At 42.4% G+C, this 17,963-nt stretch overlaps 1 protein-coding gene across 4 annotated transcripts in view; it reads left to right on the plus strand.

Annotated features, from left to right (window-relative positions):
* The first annotated feature begins 1,403 nt into the window (after window positions 1-1,403).
* CTDSPL (CTD small phosphatase like) overlaps window positions 1,404-17,963 on the plus strand; it is an 82,530-nt gene continuing 65,970 nt past the window's right edge. For all 4 annotated transcript variants that reach the window (XM_005491430.4, XM_005491431.4, XM_005491432.4 and 1 more), the window contains exon 1: window positions 1,404-1,696. In XM_005491430.4, coding sequence (XP_005491487.1) covers window positions 1,621-1,696 — 76 coding nt within the window. In that variant the 5' untranslated portion in view covers window positions 1,404-1,620. The remainder of the gene's footprint in view (window positions 1,697-17,963) is intronic.

Here is a 17,963-nt window from a genome sequence, read left to right on the forward strand (position 1 = left end):
TGGGGTCCTCTCTGCCACAGCTGGGACAGGGAACAAGGTGACCCACCGTGGTGACTTTCAAATGGAGTGATTCTGTGATTTGAGCTGCATGGTTGCTTCTGAAAAAGACACCTTACAGTCCCCTGTAAAAATACTTCACATGTCTTTGAATAGATAGTTTATATCCGTTAATGAATTTATTAACATTAGGTCCAGAGATGGCCAACAGAGCTGGGGAAGGCTCTGGAGCACCAGGAGGGGCTGAGGGAGCTGGGAAGGGGCTCAGCCTGGAGAAAAGGGGGATCAGAGGGGACCTTGTGGCTCCCCACAACTCCCTGGCAGGTGGGGACAGCCACTGGAGTCAGGCTCTGCTCCAAGGGAAGAAGGGACGGGATGAAAGGGAACAGCCTCGCATTGTGCCAGGGGAGGTTTATGTTGGACATTAGGAACAATTCCTTCACAGAAAAGTTGATTCATTAGACATTAGAAATAGGACGCAACAGTGAAGTGGTGGAATCACCGTCCCAGGAGGTGTTTGAGGAAAGCCCGCACGTAGCACTCAGTGGCTGACAGAGCAGCGCCGATCCCACAGCCCTTTTCCCTCCCAAATAATTCCGCCGCCGTGATTTATTTTTTCCCGCGCAGCCCGAGGCGGGAAATGGCGGCCTGGCCGGGCCCGCCCCGCGCCCTCACGGCTGCCCGGCCCCACCCCCGCTGCAAGCCCGGCCCCGGCCCCACCCCCGCGGTGTTGTGCGCGCCGCCCGCCCCGCTCCGCCCGGCCCGGCCCAGCCCGGCCCCGCCCCGTTGTTTACCGCGCACCGCCGGGCGCTGCCGCTCCCGCCCCTCGCTCCGGACCCGGCGCGGGGCGGGCCGGGCGCGCTCACGGGCTCGGGGCGCGGCGGCAGCGGCGGCGGCAGCAGCGGCGGCGGGCGGGTTGTGGCGCAGCGCGGGGAGCGGCTCGGCCCCTTTCCCCTCCCTTCCTCCCCTCGCGCCGCGCTTCCCTCCTCGCCCGCGACCCGGGAACGGGGGGAGGAGGAGGAGGGAGGAGGAGGAGGTGGAGGGGGCGGCCCGGCGTCGCTCCGCCGAGCGCTGCCCGCGGGAGGAAGGGGGGCGCGGGGATGAGATAAGCGCGGGGGCGGGCGGCGGGGGGGGGAATGTAGGGGCGGCTCAGGTGGATGCGGGGGGCGGCGTGAGGCCGCGGGGGGAGGCGCGGAGCGGAGGGACGGGGGCTCTTCCCCCGCCTCGGGAGGCGGCGGGGGCTCGGGGGGCAGCGCTCGGCGGGCTTCCCGCAAGGGTGAATTGGATTAATTCGCTTTTTTTTAAAGGGGGGGGGAGGTTTGCGCTCCTTTCCCCCCCCCCTTCGCCGTGCAGAATTGGCGCCGGCAAGAGGCCGCTGTGGCATCGCGTTTGGCGTCCTTCCCACCCCCTTCCCCTCGGTTTCGCTCCTGGAGGAGTTGCTTGTTGAGGTTTTGGTTGTTTTGGTTTTTTTTTTTTCCGATAGTTTTTTTTTTTTTTTTAAATACCAACCTGCGTCTTGATTTTTTTTAAACAAACAAACCCGCTCCCCCCCCAATAACCCCCCTCCGCACACAAGCCTGCCTCTGAGAGGGAAATAGCCAGGTGGAATCTCACTCTGTTTCCATGGACAACCCGTCCATTATCACCCAGGTGACTAACCCCAAAGAGGAGGAGATCCTGTCCTGCACTCAGGATAAAGGTGAGCTGCTTTCTATCTTTCTCCGTGATTTTTTTTTTTCCTCCCCTTCTGTTTAAAAATGCACGTAGTAACAACTCGCATTCTTCAGTGGCCGTCTAATCCTCTCCAGGCTGCTGGGAATAGAGGAGGGTTTGTTGGGTTTGGGCTGGTTGTTGTTTTTTGGGTTTTTTTTTTCGTGGGATGAAGGTATTTGCGTGAAGGGTGTCTGAAACTGCTTGTTGGATACAGCTGAGAACTTGTTAAAAGTGTTTAAATACCGAATTTCATCAGTCATTTAAAAAAAAATACTCTCGTTCCTTGATGTTTGGGGAGGTAACTTTATAAGGTGGTCACTGTGCAGTTAGCGCCCTGCTTCAGGGAAGGGATACCTGTGCTGGGTGTGTTGGAAGGTTTTGAAATATCCGCTGGAAAGATTTTAAATTCTTTTCCCCTCTCCTTTTTTTTTTTTTTTTAACCAGATTTCTTTCATATATTCCTCCCTGCCGCCCCCTTTGAGAATCTGTGCAGCTCTCGGGTTTGTTGGAGGTTACTTGTGCCTCTCAGAAAGAGACACAGGCTACTTGTTAAAGCAGGCTCTGTTTGACTCCTCGGATAAATAGTTGTTGCTTGCGTAAGGCATCACACTTGGATTGGGTTTTACTCCCAAATGAGATGAATCCAGCCTGGCTGAAGGAGCTGCTTCCCTCCAAAGTCTGCATGTTGTCGAGTGCCTTTAACCTTGTTTGCTTTCAGAAGCTTGGAGCAGTCTTGGGGCTGTAAGTGGTTGTGTTCTCGTGTCTGGTGGGTGAGAGGAGGGTTCAGCTTTTTGGGGCTTGTTCACGGCTTTGGGAAGTTACTTGGATGTCACTTTTATGCTTTGTTACAGGCAGTGCTGGTAAATAGGGGAGAAAGGGCAGAAATTAGAAGTAACGAGTTATATCTCCATGTTCCTTGGTAGGTACAGTCAGATCTCTGAGCAGTTGTCTGAAATGGTAGATTGATAGCCCTCCCCCTGAGATTGATGGATTTAGTGCCCAAAAAGCTTGCATTTTTGTGTGGCTCATCTTGGAAATAGTGAGGACTCTTATATTATTGGAGAAGTTCCTCCTAGTTACTTTTGACTGTAAGGCCATACATGAAATCTGTCTCTTGCTTCACCAGTGCTGACTGCAGAAATATGGAGGTAGATCAAAAAAAAAAAAGCCCAAACCATCAGGTTTGGGAGGGTGTTTGAACAAAAAATTACTTATTTTCGGCATAGAAGTGTTTATGTAACTCTCTTATTCCTTTTGCTTGTGAGATGGTACTTCCACCACGAGGCCTGGTTTGGCTCAAGAGATTTTTGATGCTTTCCTCTGTTTTGGCAATGTGGAGGATGGGATACCTACAGTAAATAAGGTGCTGTGCTCTGCCTACCACATCTCCTAAGACCTGTTTTTGGCTAGACGTGTGATACTGTGCTCACATGTTGTGGTTTTAATGGCCTAGATTATTGTATGTAATGGAAGGGCTTCGTTAATATCTGCAGCAAGTGCTTGAAATTTCAGTGTAAAAAAAGCCAGTTGAGACAAGCAGAGGAAGATTTGACAGCTGGGAAGAAGAGTAGGCATCCACATCAAACAAGTGGCTTCGGAGTCCTCGGCAGAGCGAGTGAAAATATGCATCCAACTTGCATAACTCTGCAGTAACTTGCATAATGTGCATTGTGTTCTTGCTATTGGTTTGTCTTTGGCAGAAAATCGTGATGGTCTTTTAGCAGAGAGAGAGCTTTTCAGGCTTGGTGTCAGCAGGGCTGGGCTGGGGGAGAGGGGAAGGAGGGGACCTGGACTTGGAGATGAGCAAACTCCAGCGTCATCTTCAAGCAGGAGGTGAATTACAATTTTTTTCAGCTTTTGGGGTGTGTGTGTTTTTTTTTAACGTGGTTGGATTGACGATGAGCTCTGTGGAAAGACTTTCACATCGCTCCAGAGCAACTTTTGCAGCAGGAGAACCGCGGCTCTGTCTGTCCTGGGCTCTCCAACCTCTTCCCCTACAGGTTTTCCCGGTGCTGGAGGTAGGAGCTTGTGGGAAGCCGTGGCTCTGCCTGCCTCCCTGGCGTGGCTGCACATCCTCACCCAAATTTCTGTCAGATTTCAGAGCCTTTGGGTCCGGTGAGCTTGGAGAGAAAGAGCCTGGAGTTCAGAGAGGGAGCCCAGATAACTCAGCTGTGCTGCTGCTTCAGGGGATTGGTACAAAATGGCTCACAAATGTGTTAAGGCATAATGAATTAACTCTCTGTTTCATGAAATCCAGAATCAGCTAGGCACAATTCTGGAGTTTTGTGATAAGGTGAAATACAGCAGCACTGTGCTGTGTGAGGCAAGGCTGTTCAGTTTAATGAAAAGCTGGGGTTTTTTTTCTGAGTTTAGCATTTGGCTGCAGAAGGAAATTCCAGGGTACTAAAGTGGCATGTGCTGGCTTGGGGAATCAGGGTTTTCTTAGGGTTGTGTTGGTGTTTCTTGTGGAAGAAAAATCATTTATTTTGTTGTTATTCAGCTGGGGAGAGGCGGTTCCAGAGTAACTGAGCAGCTGCTAAATAATGCATGTGTATACCTTCAAGGTTTTGATTTTTTTCCCAAGATTTTTTTTAAGCTTTTAATCAGAAGTGAGACCAGCATTTAGCTTGATTTATTTCTTTTAAATGTATTTGTGTTTTAAAAGGAATTCAATGTGCAGTATAGGCTTTTGCCAGATTTCTCCTGTGGGAGGGAGTGAGGTTGGCAAGAAACAGAGCTGCTTCTCTGCTCCTGGGGCAGTTCTGGTTTTAGGTAAATTCTGTGTTTTGCAAGCTTTTTCTTTCTAGTCCAGGTGTATTAAAAAATAGCCTTTGAGATGAGTGAAGCTGTGGCAACTTAAGGGAGATCTTTTAAACACTAAAAAGGATTTGTTAACTTTGATTTTTTAAGAAATAGCAAAAAAAATTTGAAGGTGGGAAAAACCAGGTCTTGGTATGTGAACCATTCCCTAATATGTTGCCACATGGTGGTGCACTGGATTTAGTTGTCTGTCAAGATGAAAACTGAGCATGGAAGGTTTGCTACAATCATATTTTGTTATTATTATTATTGTAATGTTCTCAAATGCCTGTGGTGTTGGTGCTGCTGGAGGATTTTGGTCCCTATTTGTGTTGTTAAATTAGTTCTGGGAAATAGAAACTTAGATTTTCTCGACTGGAAGTGATTCATAGGTGCCTGGAAATTCTTTTGACACTAAATTCACAGAGAATTCAATTCTCTGTTATATTTTTAAGTAACAGAAATAAGAGTTCTTTGCAGTATATTTTATGGTGTGGTCATCTGGCATTTCTGGAAATTGGGAACATTAACAAACTTGAAGCTAAAATGGAGACCTAAGTATGTGAAAGGAGTTTTTTTTAACCAGGGTAAATGTGAGCAACTAAGAAAAATATTTAAAAAAATATGAAGAAAAAGTGAAAGTGTTGATCTCTATAAATCAGCACAGATAAAATCAGCTCTTTTTTTTAATTTTTATAAATTCATATTACTCTTAGACCTCTAATGTAAAATCTGTATGGTTAAATGTACAGAAAACTGAGCAGTGCTGCTCTGAGTGTCACATTGGGAGTGTGGTCATGGATGGGCAACAGGCATTCAGTCCAAAGAAATAAATAAATTTCCTTTTTTCTACCTGCCTGCATTAATTTGATCCTCATAAATGATGCAAATTCTTGGCTGTTTCCAAGTGCCAAGTTCAATAGTAGGAAAAAACCAGTGCAGTCCTTCAGGTACCTCCTTCAGGCTGTGGTGTTTTGTTTTCTCTCTTCAGCTCCATCTTTCCTGACTTCTCTAAAATTTTCCTGTCAACTGAGTGTCTGTTTTCAGTTATTTAGAGTAGCAGAATGTTTTAGTGTCCCTACAGATGTGAATTGTCTTCTGCAATAAATTGCATGAAAAAGGTTCACAATGGAACCTGAACCATTCGAGTTTTTTTAAAATCACAGTGTGAATGAGTCTCTGGGGATGTTTTCACAAACTTTTTTACCTTCTTTTCTTTCAAATAGAGTTGGAGAAAACCATCAATGAGAGCAATACTCATTATAATTTTAAATAAAGAGTTCTGAAGATCTCGAGTTAAAAGCAAAAATAAATGTCTTTAATTGTGTCTTCAATAAAAAAAAAACATTTTGAATATAGCTGAAAATATTTTGAATGTACTTTTTTGCCATTACATCACCAGGATTGAGAGTACTCAAACACTTGAACATATGTTAATGATCCTGAGACATTGTCTCAACAGATTTTTATAATATTGACTTCAGAATTTTAACACTAAAGTAGCATTTAAAGGGGAGGAAAAAAAAAAAAAAGATTTGGAAACCACTCCAGCAATCCACTGGAATGTGAATTGCTTGCAGAGGGTAAAATTTTAAATCATTAACTAATGACATAGCTGTTATATGAAACCAGATTAGCCATACAGTAGGTTTTATGTTCCAGGGAGTCTGTAGTAACCTGTAGTAACCCAAGGTTTGATTTAAGGTCCCAGTTAACAGGCAGATGGGAATGATAATTTGCCTAAATATCAAATATTCAGTTTATAACCTGCAGTGATCATTTCTTCCCAGTGCTTGTTGTCATCTGAAATTCATACTTATTTCAATGTGGTGCTTTAACTAAAGTGTTCAGAAGTTTAACATGCCTTTAAAAATAAATTATAAAAAAAAAAAAGAAACTCAACAAAGTTGACCTACATTTTGTTAATTCAGTATTCAGAAATGCAAATAGCATTTTCTGACATAATCAGTAAAATGCAGTGTGATCGATGCTGAACATTCCAAATGAGCCTCTGGATAACAGCTCCATTTGTGTTTCTGGAAAGGGATAAAAACTGAAATGCTGAGAAGGCAAAAGGCCAAGAGAAATGAAACTCCCTGACTTGGGCATTGTGGTGAAGGACTTTCCTGTTGCCCTCATAGATAGGTTTGTCTGTGGGAAGCTTGTTTTCCCTTCATGGAATGATTCATTTATGAGCTTGACTGTCCTGTAAAAGTTATCATTCTGACATGAAAATGATTGCAAAATAGAACTATCCCATAATTTTTATGTACGTGTCAAATCTTAGTTCTTCTCTCTGTAAGGAAGTGCACTTTAGAATTTTGAATTGTTGGCAGTGATCACCACGGTTGGAGCTCAGTATTACATTTTCAATTAAAAATCCAGTTTTGGGCCTGGATTTGAAAAATCCTGCCTATGGAAATGATAATTTAGGGTTTGAATTTATCCATTTCTCATGCCCAGCCAGCAGAGAATTAGACAATTTGCAGTTTTTCTGTCTACAAGAGGTAACATTTTCTTGAAAACAAAATAGGAAAAGCGAAGCCAGGTCTAATTATCTACATTCTTGCTTAGGTTTTGCCTGCTGTGTGAATCAGTGAGGGAAAATGTGGCTCATCCCTCTTTCTCCTCCCTGCCTGGGGGATGGATCTGCCTGGGAGGGCACAGGGATGTGGATGTGTGTGGGACCAGGAGGGACCAGGGAATGCAATCCTGCCTCTGGAGCCCTGGTGGGGACACTGGGAATAATTTTGGTGTTTGGGATGAGCTCCCAACCTGCCCTGACCACTCCTGATGAGGTCTGAGGGTCTCTGCCCACACATTTTGTGTGTCCCCTTATCCCAGAGAATTATTTCCAGAAAAGGATGGGATCTTCCAAGCTGAAACAGGAGAAAGGGCTGATACAACTACAACGGGCCAAGCCTGTTTTGATGTTTATAAAGATCACATCTGGATTGCTGGTGAGGATTGTAATAAAATAAATAAAAATATCAACTTTAACCAAATGAGCAGAGAAAGTCCTGTTCTAAAGCTTGTGGGTTTTATTCAGCCTGTTATCAAAATGATCACTTGCAAAGTGCCACCATCCCTTCTCAGCAGTGGAAACCTGGCTGGAAAAATCTCCCAGAAACATTCAGCAACATCTCCTAGGGCTCCATGAGTGGATGTTCTGATCTAAACTCTTATTTCCAGTGCTCAGCTCAAACATCTCACTGGGTTTAAATGATTTGCTGAATTCCCAGAGTAAAGAAGCCTTTTGTGCTTTAATGGCATCACAGACACTTCCAAGAGTTTGATGCTGGAAATGTTAATAATCTATAAATTCTGTTTTTGCTGGAGTTTGAGGGGAGCTTGATTTATTTTTACTTGGAGAGGTTGAGGCATGAAATGGACATGGATGGGATGGATCTGGAAAGCATAAGTAGCATCTAAATAAATCTGAGTGAAAATATCTTCCATGTGCTCTGCTGTGGTATAATTTTGGCCTTTTTTTTTTTGTATTTCTGGAATGTTTGCTGTAAAACAAGAAAAAAAAAGTCTAAGAGTCTTATACAGTTCAGTCCTTTCAGTGCCAGCTGCTACTGTGTAACACAGATACAAGCAGTAAAAATATCAACTTGAACCAAATGAGCAGAGAAAGTCCTGTTCTAAAGCTTGTGGGCTTTATTCAGCCTGTTATCAAAATGATCACTTGCAAAGTGCCACTTATTGTTTTCTTTGTACAAGATAATAAAGTATGATTTGTAAAAAGAAGAACCCAATTATTAGAAGTGATTGGCTGCACTAGAAATGAGAATTCTATTATCTAGAAAATTTATGGCGAGTTAAAGCTGAATAAATACATGATAGACTTGGATTCTAAGGGTGTTGAGGGTTGAAATGAGATTTTTGTTTCTTTATTTATGTTTTCAAGAAGCTGTTAGTCTCTTCTGAATGATTATTAATATATTTAAAGCCTGACAGATGGGGAAAATAAGACTCTGCAGGACCTATTTTGTACAGAGAAGCAGCCCCAAATGATGGATGCCTGATCAAAATCTAATGTGTGTATAACTTTTCAAATGTTTCTAAAATATCAGAACAGGTTTGTAGGAGGCAGATATTTCCTGAACCTCAGCCTGCAGTTACAGTTTGCATATTGATGATATTGTTTAAAGCCAAGTCCTGTGTGCTGAGTAGCTGGCCAGCTGTTTGCTGCCACTGTTGCAAAGCTTATTTTGCTGCTAGCAAGGGAAATATTGATTTTTATTCGCTGCCCTGCTCTCCCCGCCCCCGCAGCTCTCTGCTTCCTGCCTTGTCCTCCAGCATTCCCAGCGGAATTGGCAGTAAAAGGAATCTTGCTGTTTCCTGGCCTGCTGTAATCAGCAGTAAAATTTGAAACTTTCTTGTTTATTTGATGATTTGCAAAGCTTGGCTGTTCCCTTGGTGTGTGGGACTCCTCCCCTGGACTCTGGGAGCCAGAGGGAGGGATGTGCTTCCAGTTACAGGATGAATTCCTGCCTTTGGGAACACTTTGGGGTACATAAATCAGTTTCCATCCTCATAATCACCATAAAGAAATTGTGCCACAAAGCTGCTGTTACAGTGGACACGTGTAGAAAAATTCAGGTGTGTTTTTTTTTTTGAAGCAATGTTAGTAAAGAGGTTTTTTTAAAGATACAAATTTTAGACAAAGTCATTCTGGGCATGCATTTAACAATTGGCAGACAGTGCTGCTTTATTTCTGTCCACAAAAGCTGTCTTGTATTTTCATGCCTGAATATTTACATACTTGCATTCGTTCCCCACGAGTGCACGTCCGTGTGGTTCCCAGGGCTCTGATTCCAGGAGAGCTCTCACAGGATCACAGGAGGCTTTGGCTTGGAGGGAACCTTAAAACTCAAACAGAGCCACCCCTGCCATGGGCAGGGACACTTCCACCATGCCAGGGTGCTCCATCCAGCCTGGCCTTGGCACTGCCAGCGATCCAGGGGCAGCCACAGCTGCTCTGGGCATCTGTGCCAGGGCATCCCCACCCTCCCTGAGAAGAATTTCTTCCTAATATCCCACCTAACCCTGCCCTCTGGCACTTCTGAGCCATTCTCCTTTATCCTGTCATTGTTCCTTGTCCCCAGTCCCTCTCCAGCTTTCTTGGAGCCCTTTCAGGCACTGGAAGGGGCTCTGAGATCTTCCAGAACTTTCTCCAGGCTAACACCCCAACCCTCTGTTTGTTGTGACCGTGTTCACAGGGGTTCTTGGATGAGGGAAGAGATGAGGATCTGACTCCATGTTTCAGAAGGCTGATTTATTATTTTATGATATATATTACATTAAAACTATGCTAAAAGAATAAAAGAAAAGGTTTCATCAGAAGGCTGGCTAAGAATAGAATAGGAAAGAATGATAACAAAGGTGTGTGGCTCAGCTCTCTGTCTGAGCCAGCTGACTGTGATTGGCCATTAATTACAAACAATGAACATGAGACCAATCACAGATGCACCTGTTGCATTCCACAGCAGCAGATAATCAATGTTTACATTTTGTTCCTGAGGTCTCTCAGCTTCTCAGGAGGAAAAATCCTAAGGAAAGGATTTTTCATAAAAGATATCTGGGACAGTTTGTCTCCATGCCAGAGGTTCTCCAGCTCTCAGAGGTTTTTTTGTGGCCTCCTGGTGTTTCTGCAGCAGGTTCAGCTCAGTGAAGCTCAGAATGGTGGGTGTAAATTTTAAACTTGGTTTGCAGTGTGAGGTTTGCCAGTTTTTCCTAGTGATAGTCAGATAGAGGCATTCTGCAGAGGAGAGGTCAATAGTGGCACATTCCTAGAAAATATTTAATCATTTATATATTTACTTCAGCCAAGCACAAAGAAAGGTCTGACATTTATCACCTGGAGAGAAGGGTACAATTGTAAAGTATCTCATTGCACCTTCACAAAGCCCTTAAAATTTTTTACAAATGGGTTTATGGGACTTCTTTCAACTAAAATTGGTTAAAAATACACATTAACAATTTGATGAATGCGGTGTAAAGTGAAGCATTTCAGGGAAAACACTTCAAGTATGTATTTCACAGGGATTTTTGGAATTAATCTTTGACCTTTTGGGGTTTTTTAAAATTCCCTCCTTTGCTTTGTTTTGCTTTCTTGCCTTTTTATCTTCTCATCAGAAGGTCTGGGCTGCAGCAGCTGCCTCTGTGCTCTGGTGCTGTTGAAGCTCCCTGGGCTGAGGTGTTTGGTGGCAGAATTACCCAGGGACAATTCTGGTGTCACTGCTGGGTTAAAGGTTGGACTCTACCTCAGAAATCTTTTCCAGGTTTTCTGTGGGAAGTTGATGTGTGGGGCTGAGGAGGAATCCTGGGCAATGCTGTAGGGACAGATTTGTCTCCTGGGAAGTTGGTGATGTAGGAACAGTCATAAGGAGAGATATTCTATGTGTGAAATATAGGAAAATAAAGGTCTTTTATCACCTCCAGTGGATGTTGTGCTGTATTTAAAGGGAGGAAATGCATGAAAAATAGCCAGAATAATAGAGTAAGTACTCCAGGGCTCTTCCCAGAGCTTGGCTTCAGAGTGAAAAGCAGAAAGTCGCATTTGGGTTAAAGGAAATATTTCCTCATGCCTCATACAGGTGACCTGCATAACCTGTGAAGAAATGGTTTCCAAAACTGTTTATCTGGGAGTTCCTAAACAGGATTAACTGGCAGCAATTTGCATTTGTTATAAAGGTCCTGAAAACCAGTGTTATAAACACTGATTGTGTTTCAGCATATGAACTGTGTGTCACCAGTCCTAGAATGGTTTGGATTGCAAAGGACATTAAACATCATCCAGTTCCAACCCCACCGTGGCCAGGGACACCTTCCACTAGATCAGATTTGCTCCAAGCCCCATCCAGCCTTACCTTGAGCATTTCCAGGGATGGAAATGGGGCAGCAGAGGAAGGAAAGGTAAAATTGCATTACAACTGAACACATCAAGTGTTTGTGCTTGTATTTATCCTGAACTCACTGACCCTTTTCTTGTGCTGGGTGCTGCAAGATGATTACCTTTGCCAAGTCATTTGTTGGCCAGCTGCCAGTTCTCATTACTTTTTATGATGTGAAGCTGATTTTGTTGAGAATCCACAAGTTGAATGTGATTTGGAGAGTTTTGCAAGTGGAGAAAAGGGGGAAGGTTATGTTAGTTGGGGAATTAAGAAAAGAAAAGGAAAAGAATACTGAATGCAATCTGCAGAGCAATTCATTTGCTAATTACACATTGACATAAATTGGAAAGTCCCAGAAGGAGGGGGTTTACAGCATAACTGGAAAACAATTTGCATCTGTGTAGAGGTCTGTGCTTATCCACAAAGGAATGAGATTTTAACTGGATTTGTTTAATCGGGTTTATCATGAGTGCAGAGTTATGGGCTCCCTTTTCCCTCACATTGCAGCAGCTCTTGTCTTTCTGGAAGATTCCCTCTTGTGTTGAGATGAAATATGTCAAAGAAGGATGTATGGTGAAGTTTAATGGAGATTGAAAGTGAAACCTAAGAAAAAGCAGGAAGTGTCCTTCTGAATTTTAGAGTGGATTGAATACATGAATGTTCCTGGCTCCAGATTACCATGATAAAACTGACAGCTTAATGCAAACTTGGCCCTGAAATTCAAATGCCTTTTTTTATCCCTACCCTCTAAGAAATCTGAAACACTCCAGCAAATTCTTCCTGTCTCTGCTGGGAAGGTTGCTAATGACTAATTGTACACACTAATTACATGCTGACTAGTATTGCTACAAAGAACATTCAGTGTTATTCTTAGGGTAGTTTGGGGATTTTTCCCTGTAAATCTTTAATATTTTTTGGTGCCCTAGAGTTGCCTCCACTTTCCCCTTGGTAAACGTGTCATGATGAAGAAAAGACAAAAATCTGAACAAAACTAGAAATCAAACTTGACAGTTTTGAAATAGGAATCTGTTCAGGTCTCATGCCTGTATTTACTTGTGCTGCTGCACATCATTATAAATCACCTGTTTAGCATCCTTCTGGCAGCCAGGGGAGCTCTGAGAGCAGAATGTTTTTAAAAATGTCACTTGTAGCAGTGATGGATTCTTTTCAGTACCTTTAAATCAATCAGCTGTTTATCTAAACATAAGAGCTAAATACTGTTACTAGCTCATGATACAAAACTGTAATAATATTCAGAGGAGAAAAATGAGCTTTCAGAGCAAACCTGGCCCAGGTGCAGGAGCAGCCTCAGCAGATTCCCTCAGCCAGGTGCCATTGCCACAGCATGCAGAGCAGCATTCAGTAACTAAAAACAAGAGATCACAAGGAGGTTTTGATTCATAATTTTTCCAAAGTGTCTTTTCAGAAAAAGTCCTAAATAGAATGAAATCTGCCATTTCATTTTGTGTGATATACTGGATTAAGCCCTGAAGTACAGAACTTTTTGTTGACCGTGTGCAGCTGTGGTTCTGTTCCAATACAGTTTCCACAGTGGTGAATTTCTGATGTCCCAGATGGTTCTGATTCTTTCCCTCATCACTTGTTTCACCAAACTCTCCTCAAATAACACTTGCAATCTTCTTAAATTGTACATCTAAAAATATTGATTATGGCTTTACAACATAAAAAATAATTACCTCTTCTCCCCAATCCAAGAAAACAAAAAACCAACCCAAACCCCCTTAGGAATAAAATCAAGCAGACCAGAATAAAGCACAGGAGAAATTCCCAGTAATATTAGCAGGGATATAAGCTGTGAGTGTGAAACCACTGCTGGAAATGGGGAAGGTGACCTTGTGGTGGTGACCAGGAGGACACAGCAGGACAATTTTAGCAAGGTGACCGGGCAGACAAAGCACTCTGCAGCCCCTGGAGAAAGGGGCATGCTGCTCTGCAAGGGTGTGCGTTTATCTCAGTGTTGTTTGTACCAAAACACAGAAGTAACTCTGGTTTTATTTTGGAAATGCCTTCAGTGGGCACTAAAAGACGGATAAGAGTAAAATAATTCTGGGCTGACTCATTGCAGAATGTGCTGAGATAATCCTGAGTTCCTGTTAAGGTTAATATCTGTTTATCCTTGTGCTGTGGATAGAGGGTGTTGGAATTCACCTGAAATAATTTTAGAAGTTCATAGGTAAAAATTCAGTATCTTTTCAGCAAACAATGTACATAGTAATTAACAAAAAAAAAAAAACCAACAAAAAAACTTGATTTTTTTTCTTTTGCTGATGGTGAAAGGCTGAAGTAAAATGTTTACACTGGCCACTTAAAATACCAGGTGGAGTCAGATGGGAAAACAAAACTTCATGGTGCTGTTTTTAAACTGTTTTCCAGTAATTGTCAGCCCAATACATGCTGCTCTTTAAAAAAAAAAAACTGCAATTTTTGTTCTGAAGATGATTTCTGAAGTCCCACTGTAGGTGGTCCTTGTATGAAAGCCTTCAAGTAATAAATGGCTTTATCTTCTCTTCTGCTAATAAGGTCAGTAAAGGTTTCTCTTTTGGATAATAATAACAAGTTTCAAAGGCATAAGAATCCTGAGTGGAAAACAGGTTCAGAGTTACCAGGTGATTGGCAGCTGCTGCTGCTGGGAAGTGTTGTACAGGAATAAACTCCTTTTTTTGCTTTAATTAGGACCATATGTGTACAGCAACTGGGATTGTCTGGGAAGCTGCATCCTGTATTTTCAAATAGCTGAGAAAATGTTGCACTTGCGGAAATCACTGCCAAGTCCAGTGGGCAGATATCTTTGAAAACTTTTGGTTTTGCTTTTTATTTATTCATTCAGAGCAGTCAAACATTGATTGAGGTTTGATGGTCTTGTGCTGGAACAAAATAGATACAGAATATTTCCCTCAGGTTATAAAATATAAGCTCAGTATCCAAAAACACATTTTAAAAACCCACCAAATTCCAAGCTTACTAAGCAACTAAAACACCTGTAAATTGTTGTTTTCTTTGCAAAGTCTGCTTGGATTAACTTCTTTGTAATCAGTTGTGTTGCATGGTAAATAATAGCAAAAATAATAAATGGACGAGAGAAATTAATATGAACATGATTTGTGTTGTAGTGAAAGGGACCATCAAGTATTTGCAAGGATTTTAAATTCTAGAAAATTTCAGTTTTAATTCTAGAATTAAAACTTGAATTAATTATAGAATTAACATTTTAATTACAGGATTTTTAATTCTAGAAAGAAAACCTGCCAGCTGAAGGGAGGGCTTGACTGCTGGACTTTAAGATACTTCTTTGGCAGTGTTTGGCTAAAAGTGACCACTGACGCCCTTCCCTCTGGAAAACATCCCATTTATTTATAGCACTTCCCAGAGGATAAATGCAGCCCTTGGAACACTCACAGGAAATAATAGCAATGTGCTCTAGACCATGAGCTGCCTTTTGGTCCGAGTGGCCAAAATATTCCACTTTTGTTAATTGCTGGAGTGCCCACATTTTGCTGTTCCTGCCCTGTGTGGAGCCAGGAGATGTCCCAGGGAGTCACTGACTCCCCTCTCTGCTGCCTGGAGTGTTTTATTGGTTTAATTTGGTTTTTTTCTGTGTTTATTCACAAACACCACTGTGTTTTCACCATCCATTTCAGCCTTTTTCAGGAGGGGCTGAGGCAGATGTTCTGTTGTCTCTCAGCTGTGGATGTGTGGCTGAAAGAGGCAGTGTCCTGCTCATCCCTGCTCATCCTCATTTGGCAAAAATTGTCTTCCAGACAAGGCTTTCTGCCATCACTGGTGCTTTCAGCTCAGTCATTTGGCTTGCTTGGAGAGGTCCTAAATAGTGCAGCACTTAAAAATCTGGTAGGACTTTTTAAGTCAAGTATTCAAACTATTGCTGGAACCATTTCCATATCTGAAAAAAGGAAATTTCCTTACCAGGTGCTGAGGAACAGGAGAATTTTCCTTTTTTTTTGTTCATAAAGTTTCAGGTGAGGGCATCTTATGCTTGAATAGTTTTTGGGTTTGGTGGGGTTTTTTTGGATAAAATAATACTTGATAATAAAAAATTTAAGCGTGGCTTTGTCCTGTGTGCATATAAATCAAGAAAGTGGATTTGTCTTAAAAGTTGGTGGAGGAATCACTTAGGATGACATGAATTTTGGGGACTCCATTAACAGTGAAGAAGCCTGTACAGATTTTTCCTGACTTCTGTGCAGAGAGAAGTTAAATAGAGTTCAAAATCCTCATTTGGCAGCTTTGTCACCCTGTGTGTCAGCACTGGGGTTTGGCTCCGTCACAGTGGAATTGGGGATGCAGACCTGCAGAGTGCCACCAGGAGAAAGGAGAAGGAGAAGAGGGGAAAACTTGGCAGCAGGAATTCAGTGGTTGGTGGTGATGTTCTGCTTCTCTAAGTTTAGCAGCCTTGGGGGTGGTTGTTAAAATGAATTTTCAGATTTTGAAACCCAGCGTTGGGAGCGGCGTTAGGTAACGTGCTGGAAGCCCATCCGTGCTGCCAAACCCCCAACACCTGGGTGAATTGACAGTAATTCAGTAAAAATGGAAGAGATTTAAAAGCTCTCCCTGTTGCAGGCAAGAATTGTGTGCTTTTGTCACGGATGAGCATTTCAGTTGGGATTTGTGGAAGTTTCATGTCACAGCCAAGTCCTGTCGCTCCACTCCATAAAGCAAACCTGAACCCAGCATCAGCAGGGCTGGGTTGTTTTGCCACTGTAGAGAAATTTCTTGTGTCTGTTCCACAGCCAGGAGAACAATATAGAGGCTTATGGAAAGGCTGCATTATTATCCCAGGGGCCTTTTGGATGGATGGCACTGTTTCTATAGGATGGTAGCAAATCACCCATTGCAAAAAAGCTGCAAGTGAATTCCATAAAATATCACCTCTCCTCATTCTTTCTCTGATGGATTTTGTCAGCTGCCTTCCTGAGTGAGTACCACCAATTTTTTTTATGTTTTTCCTTCAGCATTGCCATGAAATCTTGTCTTAATTGCCTGTTTGTGAATGAAGTTATTTTTGCAAGATCGCGATGCTTTGCATGATTCTTTAGGAAAAGTCTTTGTAAGAAATTTTTGATTTCCTGCTTTTTTTGAAGGAAGAGCATTTCCTGCTTTTTTCCCCATGCATCTAAGGGAAATCAATACTCAGGTCTGAAAAGGGAGGGGGATTCATCTGAGATAATGATTTAACACTGGCTGGAGAAGGAAATGGGATGCTGTTGTGGAGTGAGGGAAGAGATCACATGAACTGGATTCTGGATTTGTCTTTTCTAAGTTTTGGATTCTGACTGGATTTATCTTTTATAAATTTTGATAGTCCAGGGAACTGCTAATGGGAGAAAAAAAAATTCCAAAGCCTGCATCCCACTAGAAGAATTCCATACTGTCCTGTATTTCTCTTTTCATGTATTCAGGAAGCATAAATTTCTGGACTTACAGTAAAACAGAATTTTCACAGCTGTTTAGAACTTAGATTTTATATTATTTTTAATGAATTTTATTGGATTTTCAGTGGTTTTGGTCTTGTCAGTGGAGGGAAAGATGCAGGAGTGGGGAATCCTTGGCAGAGCTGTTCCCATGGCTTCTCCCTCCCTCATCCCCACCCTTCTCCCCTTGTGAGCTTAGAGCTGGGATATTTTGCAATCTTTTCTCATCCTGCAGGTATTTGTGGCTCCTGTACAGGAGCTTAGCTCTGCTTCAAGGGGAGGCATTAACACAGGTATTTGTATTTTGGCTTGGGAAGGGGTTGAATTTACAGCCAACTTTAAACTCCTGCCCTGAAATCCTCCCTTAGGACCAGATAAAATCATTCTGCAGCCTCAGCTGTCAGCTCAGGGCTGTGATTTTAGTGGGGCTGCTGTGTGGCACTGAGGATAAAATTCACCTCACTGCTGGAGCTTGGCAGGGTGAGATTCCTGATCAAAGTTTGCAATTTAGAAAATATTTACAGGGCATTTAGCAGACAGTGAAACTCTAACACTGTGATCACTGATCAGTAAGGTGTATTTATTTCAGACTGTGAGATTGCTTGCTCTGCCTCTACTGTTCATGTCCCAGGAAATAATTTAAGGATGCCTGAAAAATTAGGATCTAAAAAAAGAAGATAGGGCAGTATTTCTACAGTAAATACAAAACTGAGAAAAAGGAGAGCAAGGTAACTAAGAGAAAACTGGAGGAAAGCTTTTAAGGAATTCAGTGTGATATAAATAAAGTTTAAAAAAAAAAGTCACCTTTCAGGTGTCACACAAGCCCTTTTAATGTTTTCTTCCTTGGCAGTATAGGTTTTCAAGATAAAAATACTAAGCTTTAATTTTCTGCTGCAGAAAAGAATTTAAAAGAAAAGGCTTATTGTTCATACAAGACTGGCAGACTAATGGTAGAGAGGGATTTTTTTTTTTAAAGCAGTGGGGTTTTTAACCCATTAATGTTATTTCAGCCATTGTAAATAATTCTTTTGAATAGCTGAGGATGAGTTTGTGCTCCTGTAATCACATGGAACAACTGGAGGTAAATATTGTTGTCTGTTTTTGT

The sequence above is a fragment of the Zonotrichia albicollis genome, chromosome 1, assembly GCF_047830755.1.
Source record: "Zonotrichia albicollis isolate bZonAlb1 chromosome 1, bZonAlb1.hap1, whole genome shotgun sequence".
Lineage (NCBI taxonomy): Eukaryota > Metazoa > Chordata > Aves > Passeriformes > Passerellidae > Zonotrichia > Zonotrichia albicollis.